Source organism: Dermochelys coriacea, chromosome 10 (assembly GCF_009764565.3).
Source record: "Dermochelys coriacea isolate rDerCor1 chromosome 10, rDerCor1.pri.v4, whole genome shotgun sequence".
Classification (NCBI taxonomy): Eukaryota; Metazoa; Chordata; order Testudines; family Dermochelyidae; genus Dermochelys; species Dermochelys coriacea.
The window spans coordinates 55017492-55037876 of NC_050077.1; the positions used below are offsets into that span (position 1 = coordinate 55017492).

Genomic DNA, 20385 nt, shown 5'->3' on the forward strand with positions numbered 1-20385 from the left:
CTGAGCTGCCCCTGTGCCTGCACACAGCTCCTAGCTACACCCCTGCCTGCACCCAGAGCTACACCGCTGCCTGCACCCTGAGGTACTCCCCTCACTTCACATAGTCCCTAACTACCTCATCCCTGCACCCTGAGTGGCTTTTAAACCTTTTTGAGCTGAAAAGGTGGATTGAGTTATTTTTTGGTTGCATCTCCCCACAACCCAGGCAGGCTGGATGGCCTCCTGAGTGAGCTGGGGTGGAGATGGCACTTCCTCCCTGGACCCCACTGTGAACAGCTTGCTCAAGCCCCGCCAGCCCTTGCCCCCCCCCCAACCAAAATAGAAGTAAAACTCTGCCTATGCCCAAGGATCCCCTCTGGTCCAGAGCCCCTTCCCCCCCGGGCCATGGCATTTTTATAGCATGTTGAGGGGGGCCTCAATAAGAAAAAGGTTGAGAACCCCTGAATTAGACTATCAATTAGCAAAACAGTCAAAACTAGTTGGATTCATGTCACATTCTAGGGTGCAATTCAGACCAGTGAGAGATGGTGTCACCACCTGCCCTGTAACCCTGGATGCCTTAAATGCTCTGCTGCTATAGCTCTCTAGACTCCCAGCCAGCACACTAGCATGCACATAGTGTCTGTGTGTTTTGCAACCCTGACTCCAGCAGCCTCCTTTTTTACACCACAGCCACACTCTGGTCTCCACCAGCCTAGGTTACAGTAGAAGGAAGGAATGTTGTGCCTGTGATAATGGCTGTCAAGCCTGCTAAGCTGTTATAGCTGCTCAGTGCTTCTGTTCTTGGAGCTCCGGTGTTATAAGCACTAGCAGAGAGCTCAGCCTGCTAATTCAACAGACCTCATGTTACTCATAGGGAAAGACCACAGGTATGGTTCTGAGACAAAGGTACTCGGGTTTATTGCCTTCAAGACAGTCATAATGACTCTCTCAACTTGCACAAGTACATTAATAAATGAGTGCCCCATGACAGGGAGTGGCTCAGTCAGCAGCAGGAGTCTCTGCTATCCCCTCAACCACAAAAAGGGTTAAGGCAAGGTACTCCGATATCTATGATGAGACAGCTGGCTCTGTGGATATGGGGAAAGCAATGGACGTGATATATCTTGACTTTAGCAAAGCTTTTGATGTTTTCTTCCACAGTATTCTTGCCAGCAAGTTAAAAAAGTATGGATTGGATGAATATAAGATTGGATAGAAAGCTGGCTAGATCATCAGGCTCAATGGGTAGTGATCAATGGCTCAATGTCTAGTTGGCAGCCGGTATCAAGCGGAATGCCCCAGGGTTTGGTCCTGGGACCAGTTTTGTTCAACATCTTCTTCATTAATGATCTGGATGATGGGATGTATTGCCCCTCAGCAAGTTCATGGCTGATGCTAAGCTGGGGGGAGAGGTAGATATGCTGGAGGGTAGGGATAGGGTCCAGAGTGACCTAGACAAATTGGAGGATGAGCCAAAAGAAATCTGAGGTTCAACAAGGACAAGTACAGACTCCTGCACTTAGGATGGAAGAATCCCATGCACTGCTACAGGCTGGGGACCGACTGGCTAAGCAGCAGTTCTACAGAAAAGGACCTAGGGATTACAGTGGATGAGAAGCTGGACATAAGTCAGCAAACAGCATATTGGGCTGCATAAGTAGGAGCATTGCCAGCAGAACGAAGGAAGTGATTATTCCCCTTTATTCAGTGCTAGTGAGGCTACATCTGGAGTATTGCATCCAGTTTTGGGGCCCCTGCTACAGAAAGGATATGGACAAATTGGAGAAAGTCTAGCAGAGGGCAATGAAAATGATTAGGGGGCTAGGGCACATGACTTACTAGGCGAGGCTGAGGAAACTGGTCTTATTTAGTCTGTAGAAGAGAAAAGTGAGGGGGGATTTGATAGCGGCCTTCAAGGGGGCTTCCAAAGAAGATGGATCTAGACTGTTCTCAGTGGTGGCAGATGACAGAACAAGAAGCAATGGTCTCAAGTTGCAGTGTGGGAGGTCTAGGTTGGATATTAGGAAAAATTATTTCACTAGGAGGGTGGTGAAACATGGGAATGGGTTACCTATGGAGGTGGTGGAATCTCCATCCTTAGAGGCTTTTAAGGCCTGGCTTGACAAAGCCCTGGCTGGAATGTTTTAGTTGGGGTTGGTCCTGCTTTGAGCAGGGGGTTGGACTAGATGACCTCCTGAGGTCTCTTCCAACCCTATTCTTCTTCTATGATATATAGACCGAGACAAACAACTGGGATAAACCACTTACGTACCACCTTATATTTCTTGACATCTTTTTGTTACCTCCTCTTGTATCTTATTCCTAACATCTCAGCCAAAACATCCCCATTCATGACTTTGTCAAACCATCTTACACCCCAATCTAGTACAAAGTATCTGTAGTAGGCTTTTGAAATATATTTATGTAAATATCTAGTGCCTAGTACTTTTTAGGAGTGTATGTTTTAGCAATACTAGCAGCAACTTTGCCAAGTTTATATACTAGACAGTGAACTTGTAAGCATGTGCTTTGAAGGCCAAACTTTGGTTCATGGCCTCTGGTTTAGGTTTCAGGTGTTGCACCAGGCCCAGTGTTCCAGGTTCTCTATCTACTAAAGTTACTAGTAACCAAATGATCCCAACACAACCTCAGTCCCAGATTTCCCCAAACCATCTGCCCTGATGTGTCCAGCCCTCTTATGGAATGCTCAGAGAAGTAATAAAGTCCATTGCGGCTTTAAAAAGGCAAAAACACAGTAGTTTGTTGTAGTTAATCACTTCAATTCAAACACAACACTGGGTAGGCTTACTGTAAAAACTTGTAACCATTGTATAACAAAAGGACACAAGTTAAGTGATACCAAGTGGAAGGAATAATATTATAAAAGGGTTACAAACAAACAAAAGTAAAAATATGCTTTCTAATGGCTATGACCTAACTTCAGTAACTTATGATCTCTGTTCAAGATTGTTCAGAAAACGATGTTCTGTTCCCAGAGATTTCAACCCACTTGGTTGAAGGATCAATCTTCCTCAGCTGGCAAGAGCTCTTATGGCCCCTGGTTTCAGTCTAGAGATGTAAGCCAAGATTTCTTCTTCTCTTTCATTATATTGTCCCAAATTCACTGTTTTATTTCCACACACAGAATAACTTCATGCTGTTCTTCCCTTCCTGTGGGCTTCCCATCCGCATGCTGATTCATATGTAAATGAGGCTGCCAGTGTTTTTGGTCACACATTGCTTAATTTCACTGGAGACGAGTAGATAGCTGCCTTCCCTCCTGTCTGGGAGATAAACTGTCTCCCTTTGTTTGGTCACAGATTTTAAAGCATAATGTCAGTGATTATTCATGATTCCTCATGTATTATTAATATAGACGTTTTACAATCACCAATAAGTCATTAGCAGTCATAAAAGACCTTATTTGATACACTTTTATAATGCAGTAATATTGTATGTAATCAGTTCATTCAATTACTCATCATTAGAGCATCAGACCATCTATTTTTATAGTCCCGTAAACCATTGAAATTTCTCCTTCTGGGAAGAGATGCCATGCGGTCTAGTGAAGACTTTTTGCTGATTTTTCCCCAGCTGGTGATAGTTGAATTGTTACCTCTGCCCCTTGTTAGCTTGATGGCTTTGTTTACCTTTTGTGTAAATGCACCTTCATTGTCTATTCGTCTAACTAGACTGGTCAGCCAAGCAAATACACATTCTATTGTCTAGAGCAGGCTGGGCTTATGTGTTACTTGCCAAACACGTTTTAAGAACATAATTCTAGTACGGGGTCCATAACTCTTTGACCACATCCTGTACATGTATCCTGCAAGAATATTAATGATCTATGAGTTATTTGTTTTCCATGACACCTTTTAAATACCGATTATGACAACAGTGTGTTGGGTGTAGTGACTGTCAGGTCTGACAAGCCACTGACACAGAGTACTGAACACAAAAAGGACACAATGTCACAGTTACTATGAAGCAAAATACAAAAAAAAAAAGTAAGCATGTGGTTCATTGGAGGTGAGGCGATAGACCTGGGATGAGGTGCATTATCATGATACTGACTTCCCATGTATCTAGTGGAAGCTGGATGCTTTATGGAATTCACATACTTGGGGACAAATTCCCCACTGGCTTCACTTGGAGCTGCATTCAGTTACAGCAGTAGTGAAGTTATCTCTTGGACTCTAAAATATTGATGACAGCTCTAAGCACACCAACAGGAGTCTTTTGGGGCCTCACCAGCTACTCTTTTAAGGAGACTGTAATTTTTTTACTTAATTGAAAGTGTTTTGTTGCATGTCAGTGCTGAGTGCAGAATAACATAATCCATGTTTAGATTCATGAAGGAGCTCTCCTGACAGTAAAAAAAAAAAAAAAAAAAAAAATTAAAAACAAAACCCCAGCATTTCAAAAGATATATTTTAAATGAAAAGAGCATGTTGATCTACAAAAACAGATGACACTGTGCTTTTCTGCTAAGCCATCTGTCCATGTAACATTTCATCGGTTGCTTAAAATAATTGTCGTCCACCTGCGACTTGGTATATAGCTTAATCAAAATATGTTCTGTTCACCACCAATATAATCCACCAAGAGATTGGATTTCTAATTCTGAAAATGCATGCAATCAAGTGGATTACCCAGCAGAAACTCATCACAGATGCAATTAGTTGGTGCTTTCTTCAAAAAAACAGTGTGTATAAGTAGAATTAAAAAACAAGATAGTATAAGTAATAGAAAGGAGAAACACCCCCCCACACACACACTTGGCCTGAGCTTGAGAACCGTCCTATGACCCCAAGTGTGAAAATTTGACTTTCTAGGATCAGTCTCTTCTCTGACAGCCACTAGTCCTCATAATAGACATCAATGCAAGGGGAGAAGGAAGCTGAACTGAAGTAAACTCCTTGGTCTACAGGGACCAGAAAGATCCCCTGCACCTTGCCAGTACAAATTTGAATGACTTTCAATTAATCCATTCTAACAGAATTTTCAAAGAACAATAGTGATATTGAACTGATTTTTTTTAACTTGAAAATCAGGGAGTGAAAATAAATCTTACTTTTAAACTCAGGCTCTGATTTTAACTCAGTTTTTCATCTAACCATCATGCCAAGAATACAGCTGATATAGAATCTCATGTCTTATACATATGAATGTTTTTGTTAATATATGGATACCAATGGGAAGAAATTATGGCATTTAAACTGAACTTGGGGATTGCTTTATTTATTGGCAGCTAGTTAGTAAAGAGTGAGAGAAACTGGCAATTTCTGACTTGTCTATCCTTTGTCAAAAAAACACTTGACACTCTTTTATTGATGTGAATGATGCATTGGCTCAGTGGAACAAAATGAGAGGCACTTCGCAGTGATGAAAATTAATAATCTATCAACAACCTTGAGAGCCAGACACTAAATACTTGTCATTTCTCTGAATACTTTCCTGGTGCTAGGTAGCTTCTCCTATATAATGCCTAGATTCAATAAATACACTCATGTAGTAAAATAGCTTTTAGAATGATCAGTGCTAGTAAGAAACAATACAGTTCTTGCTGTGGAAAGGACATTTTTGGCCTTTTTTGTCAATTTTTTTATTTATTTATAACCGTGCTATATTACTATAATCATTTTAAATATCATCTGGATGGAATATTGGGTTTACAAAGTCTCCCTTACAATATTGTAAAGGTATAATGCCAGATCTTGACATCAACAATTAAATCAACTCAACAAAAGCAGCATTAAGATAAAGAATAAAAGGGCAGAAATATGCCCTTAAGCAGGATAGTACTTGAAGTGATAAAAGAGAAGAGATAACATTCCAGGTTCCTAGCAACACAAAGGGAATCTGTCTCCTACCTTAAAACATGCAATGAAGGAAACTATCACAGACACTAGTGATTTCACTAACTGCCACCCAGTGCCTAACCAACCTTTTCTAAACAATCTCACCGGGGGAGGGGAATCCCAAATGCTAGTCAGAGAGTGAATGGAAGTTCCCTGAAAAGGCTCACATCCTACAGTGAGCTAGAAGGATGATTCAAGGTCTGGGAAACATCACCTACAACGAGAGACTAAAGGAGAGCAATTTATTTAATTTATCAAAGAGAAAGTTAAGAGGTGATTTGATCATGGTGTATATTTACTTAGATGGGGGGGAGATCTGATACTAAAGGCCTCTTTAGTCTAGCAGACAAAGGCATAATAAGCTCTACTGGCTGGAAGTTAATGTCTTCAAAGGTCAAACTGGAAACATGACACACATTTTAAGTGAGGGTAATTAACCATGGGCATTACCAAAGGTGTGGTAAATACTCCATTCCTTGGAACCTTTAAAATAAGCCTTGAATGTCTTTCATTAAAAGGTGCTTTAGTTTAGACAAAGTTCTTGGGCTAGATACTAGAATCACTGGGTGAATTCAATGCTCTGATATTCTGGTGGTCAGAGAAAATGATCATCATGTACCTTCTTGTCTTAAGTCTGTGAATACTGAACTCAGATGGTAAGTTCTGGACAACTGTTCCTCAACCCACAGAATCTCTCAAAGCACAGTCCTTCCTCCCATATTAATAAACATCAACAAGGTCTTCAGAGAGCTATTGACACTAATAGCTCAAGTACCAGTAGTACAAAGACAATATTCAGCTCTACAACATCATCTGTAAATAACACCAGGCCTTATCTTTCTCAGTGCCTTGCATCTGGATGGAGAGCAGCTGGCTAAGGTTGGAAACAGGCAGGACTAAGGTGATGCTGATAGGAGGGAAGAACTTCTCTCTCCTGTAACATCCCTTTGGTTAAATCAATCAATGGCCAAATCATTTTACCTAGGAATGAAGTCACCTTGAAAAACCTCAACTGATACAAAACATTGTTTAGCAAAAGATTGCCATGGACCCTTCAGTCTGGTGCACTGCTTTCCTGCATTCGCTCTGCAAAGAATACAGAGTCCAGTTCATAGTCATTACCTTAATATTAGCAACTATTCATGGGATTGTCCTTTTCTATCTGGGAGTTTGCCTCTTGTCCTCTGTGACTGTGACTTCCCATAACAGCTACATTCTCCTGGCATCCAGCTGGTGACTTAGAAGAAGATTCATGGGTGCAGGAGACAGAACTCTTGCAGCTGGACCTAGGCTATGAAACTTTCTCAGGCCTCAGCAGGACTCGCCATGTTCAGAAAAAAAAAATGTAAAATTCAACTTTGTCTTGACTTTCCTTTTTGTACATATGCAGTTCCTCTTACATACATGCAGGCATATAACGCACAACACCCAACAATCTAACCACATAACTTACTCCTACCTGCTTGGCAAGTAGATTGATATTGTTTTGTTTTTAATTCTAGGAAGGTGCGCAAAATCTAAGGTGAGGGCTGACACAAGAACCTTTTATAGTCATTCAGGTTCCAGGGGCAGCTATTTTTAAAGATGTATCGTATGGCTTACCAAACATAATTCTGAAGGCATTCAGGATGGATAGCTAGCTGGTGACCCATAAATCTCTGTGGTTGTTTTGTCATTCTTAAAGGGGAGAATTGGATGAACCAAAAGTTTTCTGCCCAAAATGCCTGTATCTGTTTTATTGATTAGATATTGAGCTACATTGTAGACTCATTTAGAGTGTTGGGTCAGTTTAATGGGCTAGAACAATGTGCTCCCCTCCTAACAGCATGCTGCAGTTTTACAGATATTTATGGGGACAGTTGTCATTCAGTGGATTTCTTAATATACAGAGTGACATCACATGTTGGTTTCTCACAGGAGACGTTCCTACTATACGTTTTGCAGGAATTAAAATATTTGTGATGGTGTAGAACTGTGAGTTTTACCTGACAGGACCATTACTGATATTGCAGGGGAAGAGCTGAGGGGGCCTGTTTGCTTTGTGCAATGATTTATTTCTGGCAGCTTGACATGGTGGTTGTGATTTATTGTAACACACACTGGGAGTGTAAGGTTTTACAGTAAGGTTTTTCACAAACAAAAATATGGACCAAAGAGTTTAATAACTAAGGGTCCAAATCAACAGCATGTAGCTTGTGGACTCTAATGCAATAGTGGGGGTGGGAAAGGGGAAAAGGGGGGTTGTTTCCGCTCCCTACAGTATATCTTTTTAAAATAATCTTAGACTCAAATATGATGGCCTTTCACATGGTTTAGTTTTTTCCAGAATTCTTTTTTAGATCATGAGAATATGTGAAACATTTCCTACAGTGACAGTATTCACATAATTATCTAAATTTTAGCTCTCTTAGGCCCCAGCCCTGCAATGAGCTCTATGCAAGCAGATCCTTCTGCCCTGAAAAGCCCTGTTGACTTTAGGGGGCTCTGTGCAGGTGCCCCCCCCAAAAAAAATTTCTCTTTGTATAAGGATTGTTTTTCGACATGACAATCTCTTCCTCTGACCTTTTTGTTCCTTGTAGGCCTGAAAAACCTTTTGGCTTAGCCTCTTGTTTGATGTCCTTTTCTCTTTATGCTTCTGTGTGCATTATTTTTCTACTCTTATGCACTTCATTCTGTAATCAGTTCCTAGCTGTCTTCTCTATGTGATGTGTAGCACTTTGCATATGCTTCTTTATTGCTTTTTTGAAACTTCATGTTCATTCATACTGGGTCTCTTTTATTACCACCTGTGGTAAATAGTACTCACTCAACTAGTGCAGACAGTATAATTCTGTAATTCGTTAAATATTTCTTCTCACCTCTCTGTGACCTTTTCTTTCATCCTACATAGTTTTAGCCAAAATTTCCTGCTCTTCTTTTTAATTTCCTTTGTTGAAATTCTGCATGGATGTTTCAGAGTAGCAGCCGTGTTAGTCTGTATTCGCAAAAAGAAGAGTACTTGTGGCACCTTAGAGACTAACAAATTTATTAGAGCATAAGCTTTCGTGAGCTACATGAAGTGAGCTGTAGCTCACGAAAGCTTATGCTCTAATAAATTTGTTAGTACTTGTGGCACCTTAGAGACTCCTTGTCTTTTTGCATGGATGTTGTTACAAATCTGCCTCCACTATAGTCAGTATTACTTCAATCTTCCCCAATTCTGCATCTCAAATTACATACTCTGCAGTGTGGTGTTTACAACTAAATCAAGTATTGCTAGTGACCTTTCAAGTGCCCTCTTTAACATTTTGGAGTAGGCTGAATTTTGAAAGCTGTGTGGGATTTTATAGTTGCATTACTTTAGTGGGGGGAAACATAACTAAAAATATTGCTGCAGTTGATCCCCTGTCATTCATGTTCCCCTCCATTCTTCGCATCCCTCCCGCCCAACATACACTGCCTGCTGGATGAAAAGTGCTATATAAGAGCTAGATATTATAATTAATTATTTATTACATATGTGTACAGCCTTGTGTGCAACATCTCCAGAGCTAGAACACTGGCTCTGATCCAGAAAAGCCTGTGCTTAACTTTTAAGCATGTGAAAAGTTTCATTGACTTGAATGTGGCTACTCGCACACTATATTGTTAGGAAATCTGTAGGTGTTTGTCTCTCTCCACGTCTCCTTACAACACAATCCATTCTGAAATTTCTCCAGGGGGAATAATGCATGACAAATGAAGTGGATAAATATTTTACATTCCTTATATGGCGGCTATTTTTATATTTCAGAATAATAAGGGAAAGGTATAGTGGTAACCACTGAAAAGCTTAGGACTGCATTTCTGAAGATGAAGTGAGCTGTAGCTCACGAAAGCTTATGCTCTAATAAATTTGTTAGTCTCTAAGGTGCCACAAGTACTCCTTTTCTTTTTGCGAATACAGACTAACACGGCTGCTACTCTGAAACCTGAAGAATGAGTGTGCTTTTTCCCCCAAAGGTTGTGATGTGTAGGGCTCCTAAAGCAAAGCTTTAAATGTCAAAGTGCAAAACTCTACTGCTTTTCCATTTCACCTCTGCATGCTGATAAGCTTGTTAAAATGCAGAGTGAGCTAGAAATATTTTTATTAGAAGAAGCAAATCAAGGCTGTGTCAAAGGTTGCATTGGAACTCTTCCAAGAGTGCAGCCACAGTTTATAATTTTTTTTTAAAATCTGCAGTATTTAGTTTGATGGATTTTAAATCATCTGCATTAGGGAATATTTAACGTAAAATCCAAGGTAGTGGTGGTGGTATTTTAAAATAGAAAATGGGCAAACCTCTGACTTTTCTATTAGCACAATTTATTCTAGTTCAGACCAGGGGGAAATCGTTATGTAAGTACTGTACGTTTTTCATCACACTGAAGTGCACAGACCTGTTATAATGGATACTTCAGACTGTTTGTAGCTGGGAGCAGAACCAAACCCCGTCAGTCACTGGTAACAGGAGTATGTCCCACCGACTGGAGTGCCCTCCAGTTTGTTTCTACTTCCACAGTGGCAGGTGGGCAGCTTATCCCAAATCTCCCTCCTGCAGAGCTTTTTTGAGGAAAATTCCAACATCTTATTTCACATTTTCGACTAGCTGTTTGGCTTAGTAATTTACCATCTAATTCCCAGTTGTGTCCCAAGGCTGCATTTGTCTTTTGGGGTGCTTTCCCCAAGCTACACTTTCCCTTTTGAGATCCTGCCATGGCTAGTGCTGCTCAGAAAGTCAGAAAATGCCAAGGATAAAGATCAAGATCCGTTTCTCCTGCTCTACTCTTATCTAGTGTCTCACTGGAGAGGCGGGGGTGGTGAGGGTCCTTCACTGAGGTCCATCTGAAGTCACCTTAACCCCATTCAACCAGAGAAGCCATCGCTCTGAGGGGTGTGATACTGGAAAGGCAGCATACCAGGTAGAAGATCATACCTATGTGCTTGGAGCCTGCAGCAGCAGCAAATGTTCCTGAATTCAAAGCCTAAGAACCTCCTCCCCCTCTCCTTCCTTTCTGGCTGAGAGAGGAGTGACCTGGACCCAGCATAGACACCACTGAATCTGGGAGTACGATAAGGGGCCTTCAGAGCCAGGCCCCTCCTCATTGTTAACACTTCTGAAGCTGACCTGCCCTAGGTTCTCTTCTCATATTCCCAGCTGTGTCCTCCAGTGGAACTATAGAGCTACTGCCCATGTGGATCCCATGCAGTAGGAAGGGGTGGATCTAGTGGGACCTCCCATCCAGGTTGAATTGGTCCCAAGGGATGAGGTTTTTGGGAAGTTCATTCTTGAACATCAGCCCGCTCCTTGAGAGATCCAGAAGGGGACTAGAAGAAGAAACAATTAGCCCAGCCTCTGAGGGCAGACAGCTTTAATCACCTGAAATTAGGGCTGTCAAGCGATTAAAAAAATTAATTGTGCTGTTAATAATAGAATACCATTTATTTAAATATTTTGGATCTTTTCTACATTTTCAAATAGATTGATTTCAATTATAACACAGAATACAAAGTGTACAGAGCTCACTTTATATATATTTTTGATTACAAGTATTTGCATTGTAAAAAAACAAAAATAGTATTTTTCAATTTACCTAATACAAGTACTGTAGTGCAATATCTTTATCATGAAAGTTGAACTTACAAATATAGAATTATGTACCAAAAATGCATTTAGAAATAAAACAATCTAAAATTTTAGAACCTGCAAGTCCACTGAATCCTACTTCTTGTTCAGCCAATTGCTCAGACAGACAAGTTTGTTTACATTTACAGGAGATCAAGCTGCTTGCTTCTTGTTTACAATATCACCTGAAAGTCATAAAAGGTGTTCTTACGGCGCTATTTGTAGCTGACATGGCAAAATATTTACATGCCAGATGCACTAAAAGTCATATGTCCCTTCTTGCTTCAACCACCATTCCAGGCGACATGCATCCATGCTGATGACACATTCTGCTTGATAACATTCCAAAGCAGTGCAAACTGATGCATGTTCGTTTTCATTATCTGAGTCAGATGCCACCAGCAGAAGGTTGGTTTTCTTTTTTTGGTGGTTAGGGTTCTGTAGTTGCTTTTAAGTCTTCTGAAAGCATGCTCCACACCTGATCCCTTTCAGATTTTGGAAGGCATAGCAGATTCTTAAACCTTGCATTTTGTGAAATCTGCAGTGAAAGTGTTCTTAAAATTAACATGTGCTGCGTCATCATCTGAAAGTGCTATTGTAACACCAACAAGACGCTGGTCATTGGCCAGCAGGATTGAACTGGGGACCTCTGGAGCTTACTGCATAAGCCTCTGCAGCATGAGCTAAGAGCCAATGGGTTCTTAGCTAAGGCTGTAGACCAGACTCATTTAACTCTCTCTGAATGGTCTCTGTGCCACTAGATGGGACAGAACACCACACCCCAGAGGTGTTTGGATTACGCTATAACTATATATGGCAGAATGTGGGTAAAACAGCAGGGGACATATAATTCTCCCCTAAGAAGTTCAGTCACAAATTTAATAATTTTTTTTTTTTAACAAGCATCATCAGCATGGCTGCATGTCCTCTGGAATGGTTGCTGAAGCATGAAGAGGCATATGAACGTTTAGCTTATCTGGCACTTAAATACCTTGTGATGCCAGCCATACAAATGCCTGTTCTCACTTTCAGGTAACATTGTAAACTAGAAGAGGGCAGCATTATCTCCTGCAAATGTAAACAAACTTGTTTCTTAGCGATTGACTGAACAAGAAGTAGGACTGAGTAGACTTGTAGGCTTAGTTTTACATTGTTTTGTTTTTGAATGCAGTTATGTAACACAAACTATCTACATTTCTAAGTTGCACTTTCATAATAGAGATTGCACTACAGTACTTATATGAGGTGAATTGAAAAATACTATTTCTTTTGTTTATCATTTTTACAGTGCAAATATTTGTAATAAAAATAAAATACATTTTGATTTCAGTTACAACACAACACAATACACATGAAAATGTAGAAAAACATCCAAAATATTTAATAAATTTCAATTGATATTCTATTGTTTAACAGTGCAATTAAAACTGATTAAGTGTGATTAATTTTTTTAATTCATGATTAATTTTTTTTTAGCTAATCGCATGAGTAAACTGTGATTACTTGACAGCCCTACCTGAAATACACCTGGGGTAGATCTTGAGCCCAACTTTGTTTCTCCTTTGGAAACATCAGCATGGGGACAAATGCCAATAGAGGAAAAGTGTTCGGAGTTTTTTAGGGAATTTCCCTTCTTATTGGAAGAGGACCAGTCGTTCCAAACAGGGTTAGAGGCTCCTTCACACAACACATGCACACACAACATGCACAATGTAGTTTTTAATTTTAAATGAATTTAGAAAAATAGTTAACCAAAGTTTTTCCAACCTCAAAATTCAGTCAATTTGGCCTTGGTTCTAGTCTTGGGCATTAGTTGGGATTTTATTTTATTTTGCCCAGTTTATTCATCTCTACATATTGTGATAAAATACTGTACATTACCAGACTCTTTCCTAACACAATACAAGTAAGCTACTCAGACACTACCTTGCTTTACTAATCCACTTTAGGGGCATTTCCTTTCTATTGTGTAATTATATATTGCTTTATCTCTACCTTCTGTTTTTACTCTGATTGACAGAGCTTCCTGTTATTTTATTCAGACAGTGTTATTTAGGAGAGACATTCTCACCTACACCTGTACCTGGCTTTATTTTTAATTTTTCCTTTGATCTATGTGCCTGCTATCTGACACTAATTAATTCAGAACCAAATTTCTGTCAGAGTATATTTTCTATCCTATACTCTGCTTTCTTTGTTGCATTTTTCCATATACTCCTCTCTTACAAACACCAGTTCTGTCTCCTGGCAACCATGGGTGCTTGTATGTGAATCCAGTGACTGTTGGCGCCTAATCTTTACTGAACTGTTTGGGAATTCAGAGCCCTAACTGTTAAGTAAGCAAAGGCACAGAAATAAATGAACTTTAAGAATGGTAGTAAAGTTGCAGTAATCTCCCCAATGGTTTTATAACCCACACCTTTCAGTCTTGTTAACTTTTACACCTGCTGACGCAGGTAGAGCATGCAGGTGTTTTCTCAATAACAATTCAGTAACAGCATTATTTCTCTTGACCAAGATAATTCATTTCTCACCCAACTTTGCAAGTCGTAAAACTTAATTAAATTTAGTATACTAAAATGATTCGAGCATAAGCTTTCGTGAGCTGCAGCTCACTTCATCGGATGCATTGCATCCGATGAAGTGACCTGTAGCTCACGAAAACTATGTTCTAATAAATGTGTTAGTCTCTAAGGTGCCACAAGTACTCCTTTTCTTTTTGCGAATACAGACTAACACGGCTGCTATTCTGAAACCTGTTAAAATGATTCACTACATTTGATTGTAGAGATGGATTTAAACTGTTTCTTTCAAATCTAAAGCATACAATAGTAATAGGCCTGAGTTCAGTAAAGTATGATAAGACTTTTTTAGTGTTTGGGCAACATGTCTGCTTGGCATTTGTTTAGAGAAGCTGTGATTCAGGGAACTGAAGATACAATAGGAGGGACAGAGTGACCTTGCTGAAACAATCCTCTGATTTTTAATGTGAGCTCTGTCAGAGATCCTAGCGAGTGCCCATTCTTAGCCACCCATTAGGACTACTATGAGGGAAATCCAAGCCTCTGTTCTGGGTCCCTAGGGTGTTTCAAGGTTCTCGAGCCTGAACAGAGTCCAGACCTTGCCCCAATCTCAGGAGTCCTAAGCACACCCTCAAGGCACAGACCTCCTATCTGGCAACCCCTATGAGTATTGGAACCCACTGTCCAGTTGCTTAGCCCCCCTCAGTGCAGCACTGACCCTTCAGACTCCCTGGTACTTAAACATCCCCCTCTTCCAGAACTCCACCCCTAACAGTGTGAAGCTTCTGGTTAGCTTACCTCTCTCAGGGGCACAAAGCAGTTCTGCAGCTGTCAACCCACATGTACTTTTTTGTGCTGGATCAGGAGAGTACCAATTATATAAAATAGTGAGTGCATGTCTGTGCCTCAGTTTCCTCATCAAGGGGTGCTATAGCAGAAGTGTTAATAGGATTGTGAAGCAGGGGTGAGGTGCAGCATGGAACTGATTGATATTTTTGATGGGGAAGAGTATTCTATCCAGAGAATGTCTTATGTTGCTGGCTGGCACAGAACGTGTTTTGAGGGAGCCCTCTGTTAACATTGTGGGAACACATCACTGATCTTACAAATTCTATGTTTCATTTGCTGAAACAAGGATACCCAGAAGTGCTTTTTCTCCCCTATAGGCTTTAGAAAAACATTTTGGCCATTTGAGACACATTCTGACACATTCAGCTATGTCACAGAAATCCAAAATTAGATTATTTGCAAATTGGTGTTAATGATTACAGCTCATCTGCAACTGTCACAAGCTCAGTGCATATTTTTTCATGGAGTGTTGCTTAAGCTGACACCCCTACATCCTTCATGTTCAAGATACACTTACGTGCTGCTGTATCTGATGAACTGCTATTAATAGAACTGTGATAGAACTTTGCGGAGTTACTGTTAAATAACACACCAGCTTTCACGCTGAAGTGCCAGTGTTTTGTCCCACATAATTGTATTCTTTGCACAGTGTCCTCCACTGCTTCCATAAAAGCCAGCTATTAAAGACTATGCATCATTCAGTGTCGGAATGCTTTTCGTAAGAGCAGCCTAAATAAAGGACTTCCATGATGTCAGTCCATTTCAAAAACCAGATTAATAGGTGGTGTAAACAAGTAACATAAGCAGCATCTGGAAACTATCCAGAAAGACTGATTTGAAATAGTTTGTTTTTATACTCTCAATTATAACAGCAATTTTTATCTGAGATGACAAAGCAGTCTTTCAGGTTTTATCAAGTGCTTGGAAGTCCACAACAATCGGTATGGATTTATTCATCAAAATCTGAACTACAGTAGTACACTGTATACCCTAAATTATATGGTTTCTAATGGAGAAAATACTGTTAATGCTCCTACCTCTCCAACAACTCGCCCTTTACTTGTGTGTGGAAAATCATTAAACATACTCTTTGATCCCCACTAATCTTTCTCCCTCAAGAAGGTGACTAATGAACTCTCTCATAGCTAAATCAAAAGGGAACTTAGATTTCAAGAATATCTATTGCCTTTGACACTACTGATCACTCTCGTTTCTCCTCTTTACTTCTCCTTCAGCACCACCTTAAATCACATCTCAGTCTCCCATCTCCATTAGTATCCCTCAGTGTTTCATCCTTAATCTCCTGGTCTCATCTGCTCCTCTGGCTTCTGTTACCATCTGCATATGGATGACTTCCAAATCTAATACCTGACCCTCAAGCTCCATTCCTCTCTTCACTCTCACATCTCCTCTTCTGTCTCAGGCATCTCCTAGATGTTCCCCACCATTACACCCTGTTTCGCCACAAAATGGAATTCTTCTCTCTTCACCTTCTCCCTTGTCTACATCCATTAACAGCTAACAGCCTCGTATATCTCCCAAGATCACACTTGCATGCAGGTTAGTCTCCCGTCTTTTTCAAACATAACATTTTGTCATGTCTTAGCAGTCAGTGTAGACCAGATATCAAGATCAGTATCATGTCAACTAATAGCAATTAGACGTTGCTGAAGCGAGAGGGGGAAAAAAGCCATTAGCTCTCAAATTATAAGGATTAAGTCTCAAACAGAATGAGGAGGATAAAACTTTGCATTACAGACAAGTCCTCCAACTCTTGTCTCTCCATCAGTCCCGCTTGGTTTCTTGATTAATCCTACAGCACGTTCCTCTTTAACATGATCAAAATTGATCCTCTTTCCTTATTATCTCCACTGCAAAAAATCTTTTCTCGTCTTGATATTGTAACATCTTTGGCCTCTGTCTGTCCACTACCGCTACAGTCCTTTACTGCTGTTCCAGTCAGATCACCCTTCTCACTGGATCTTTTTGCTATTTACCTACCCGTTACCGCATTACATTCAAATTCCCACTTCTGACCTTCAAAACTGTACATAACCTCACTCTCATCTACATCTCTGGCTCATTTTCTCCCACATCCTCTCTCATGCTCTCCTACTTCTTCCTTTTTGTCACTTCTGGCTTTTGTTCATGGGTGACAGGGAAAGTAGAACATCTATTGTATTTTCCTGGCAGGAAAAAGGCAATTGAAAACAAGAAAGTCTCTTTTAGACCCAGGCAGTGAGAGAGATTATTGTGTTGATTATGGTCAGTACTTTTTTCTCGATTCAATCACTGCTATAGGGTGGCTTACGGAACATAATTGCAGTTCCCGCACAGAGGGAGTGCAGTTACACAGCTGCCATGGGGTGGATTTGTGGGAAGGATTTACATGCTGAAGGAGTAATTGGAAAAAGCCTATGCCAGCCTTTCAGGCTTGCTAAGATCCTGAATCGCCACTTCATTGATCTGGAGGGCCTCTTGGCATACACTCTTGGTTGAGGATTTGCCTGCATTCAGATGCCTAGGAACTGCAGGAAATAGAAAAAAAAATAAACTAATGATCTTTGCCTGTGTCAGAGCTGTTTTAAGATGTCATGTTTTGCTGCTGACTGGCTGTCTCATGTGGGAAGCAGCTACAGATGTCCAGGTGTACTGAGGAGATTTGAAAAGAAAGAAACGAGTTACTACTTTAAAAAAAGAAAAGGAGTACTTGTGGCACCTTAGAGACTAACAAATTTATTTGAGCATAAGCTTTCGTGAGCTACAGCTCACTTCATCAGATGCATTTTGTGCCCCAAGTACTCCTTTTCTTTTTGCGAATTCAGACTAACACGGCCGGTACTCTGAAACCAGTTATTTCTTTGTAAGTGGTTTTTCTTTGTTTTGTTTTTTTTTGTAATTCCAGGTCTGCAGTAGCAAGTTCATCTGTCATATCATTTGATAGAGCGCAACTCTACACAATTCAGAATTACAATGCAGTGCACTTAGAGCAAGTCCCAAAGACCACGCTCTGCTTTTATTGTGGCAAAACTCCCAAAGAAGGTGATTGGATTCTATCATAGTGTAAAAGCAGACCTTCAGAGGCCTTGAGAAGAGATTATTAGGAAAATAGGTTGGCTCCTGCATTCCTTCCACACTCCTGCTAACTTCATCAGGAGTTTGGGATATGTTAGGAATGCAGGGCTAGAATGCTGTTTGTAATGTGCAGCCCTGCCAACTCTCTCAGATTAATCAGGAGAGACATGATTTCTAAGTAAAAGTAATCCTGACTCATGATCTCGTGAGAAATCTCGAATGTCAGGATTTTTTTTTATTTTTTTTTTTTTTTTCAGCTGGGCTGCTGGGGTCCCCACTGTTAACAAGATGTGTGACCTGAGAGCACCTTCAAGGCTCAGAAACTTCCAGGGACATAAAGAGAAGCCACATTTATTTAAAAAAGAATCCTCATGATTTTTGGGTGTCTGACTCAATATTTTCCAATGGCGAGGGTTAGCAACACTGAGTGTGCTTTACATTTCAAGAAATACAATTGAGTGCTAAACTTTTATCTGTGTGGCAAAAACACCACTTTGGCCCCATTGGGACAGTCTTAGAAAAAAATACTGCCTGATTGTTAGGGCTTAATATAAGCATGTTTGCTTTGCTTATGGCATGTGAAAGGCGCACTGCATAACTAGTCAATCTTAAGGCACATATAATGTATGCTGCTAATTTTACACGGTAGTTCTTATTGGAATTAACAAAACCCTATGCTCTGGACTGATCGAGTTTGTTTGTTGTATGCTCTGCTCTGTTGCTTAAAAAGGAAGAGACAGAATTTCTGTTTAAGTAACTGGTTTTGCTGAAGTAGCTTTTGTTGCATGTTTGATAATTAAAATGCTGGCTTTTTTTTTTTTTTAAATCCTTGTGATAGTATGGGCAGTGAGTGTGTTTTTAAAATGGCTTTCCTCAAAGTAATATAGAGAACAAAAGTCTGATGTAGATCTGAACAATTAAGACAGTGTGATGTTATAATTAACATTTATTGTTGCAATTCTTTTATTAGTCATACATCAAAGAATGGAATGATAAAAGGCAGATGGGTCCTTTTCTACGATTAAGGACTCATTTGAATGTCTGAGCAGTTCAAGTTAACAATATCAAATTAAGACACAACAGTTTAAAGTTCATAATGATAACTCAGTTGGGGATGGGTAAGAAGTTTTTATTGGAGTTGATCCATGAAATTAAAGTTAACAAAAATTTAACATGTTTTTAAATAAATACTGTTAGCTCTTAATTAAATCATACTCGGTGTGTGATCTTTCACTCCCTTCAGCAGAAATTGTACTAGTTTACATAGCAAAATATATACAAAAGCCTCCTTTAAATGTGACTTCTTTGACCGTAAAGTATATTGAATAAATGGACAATGAGCCATATGTGATACAATGGATGGGTTTATATACCAAATGAGAGAGAGGTTGAGTAATCCTAAATGATGGTAGGCACTTTGTGGACAAGTTGCTCCCTAAGGACTATGGTCTAAAGGCCTTATCCTAGAAACAAATAATTGCAGTAAGAAGGCTGTTATTTGTGGGATCAGACCTTAACTAGATAGATAAAATAAGCAAAAAGAGTGCAATATTCAGCAGCTGGAGAAGTGATTATATCTATCTGTGTAGCTTCTGAAGTGCACATGGTTTGTTGGTTCCCCAATTATTATTGATTTTTAGAGAACGAATAGATATTTTTCTTTTAATGTTTTGTTCAGAGTTGTATTCATTTTCAACTATATGAGCTATGTCCCTAAAATGAATGGCAGTTTTGTTAGTCATATCAGACATAGCTATAAACTGCTAACAGAATATTACCTTCCACCTTTTGGCAGGCAAAAACTGGGATTTGACCGCTGCTCTGAGTGACTATGAGCAGCTCCGACAGGTACACACAGCCAACCTGCCACAAGTGTTTAATGAAGGGAAGTACTACAAGCAGCAGGAAAGAGAGCCACCCCAACAGGTGAACAAGACTGAACGACCAAGTCTGCAGAGACAGGATGACATTGCTCAAGGTAAATGCAGCAACTTGACCGCCTTTGTGGACAAATAGCTTTATGGATAATCAAAGTTTATTATGCAGGCAGTAGGAACTAAATTATCTGCCACCAGATAAATTATGTCATTGTTATTAACTTTATGGAGATGCTGATGGGTTGGGCCCTGTATTCCATGTTTTTCAGTCCAGTTTATCTTTGCCTATGTTAAAAGGTGTAATTGAAGTATTTAAATTTAGGTTTCTTTAGAGACAGTGCTACGTTAACTATGAGAGGAGTGGGCTAGATGAAGTTGTAGACTGTTCCCGTTTCTAATTTCCCATGATGTACGAGTCCAGAGAAAGTTCCATCCTTTAGGTCATTAACTTTATCATTATTAAATGATAAAGGTGGTCCTGGAGATGACCTCTCTTGAAGTAACTTTTTTGTCATAAAATGTCTTATTCTCTTGATTCCACCCCCATAAAAAGATTATATTGAATTAGTATTTCAAACAAAAGAGAGAAAAAAGA

The 20385-nt window shown here is 39.9% G+C and overlaps 1 protein-coding gene across 4 annotated transcripts in view; it reads left to right on the forward strand.

The window, feature by feature from the left end:
- The window catches only part of OTUD7A (OTU deubiquitinase 7A), a 257682-nt gene that overhangs the window by 153299 nt on the left and 83998 nt on the right, over positions 1-20385 (forward strand). For all 4 annotated transcript variants that reach the window (XM_038420849.1, XM_038420848.2, XM_043493746.1 and 1 more), the window contains one exon: positions 19709-19891. In XM_038420849.1, the coding sequence (XP_038276777.1) occupies positions 19709-19891 (183 nt within the window). The remainder of the gene's footprint in view (positions 1-19708; positions 19892-20385) is intronic.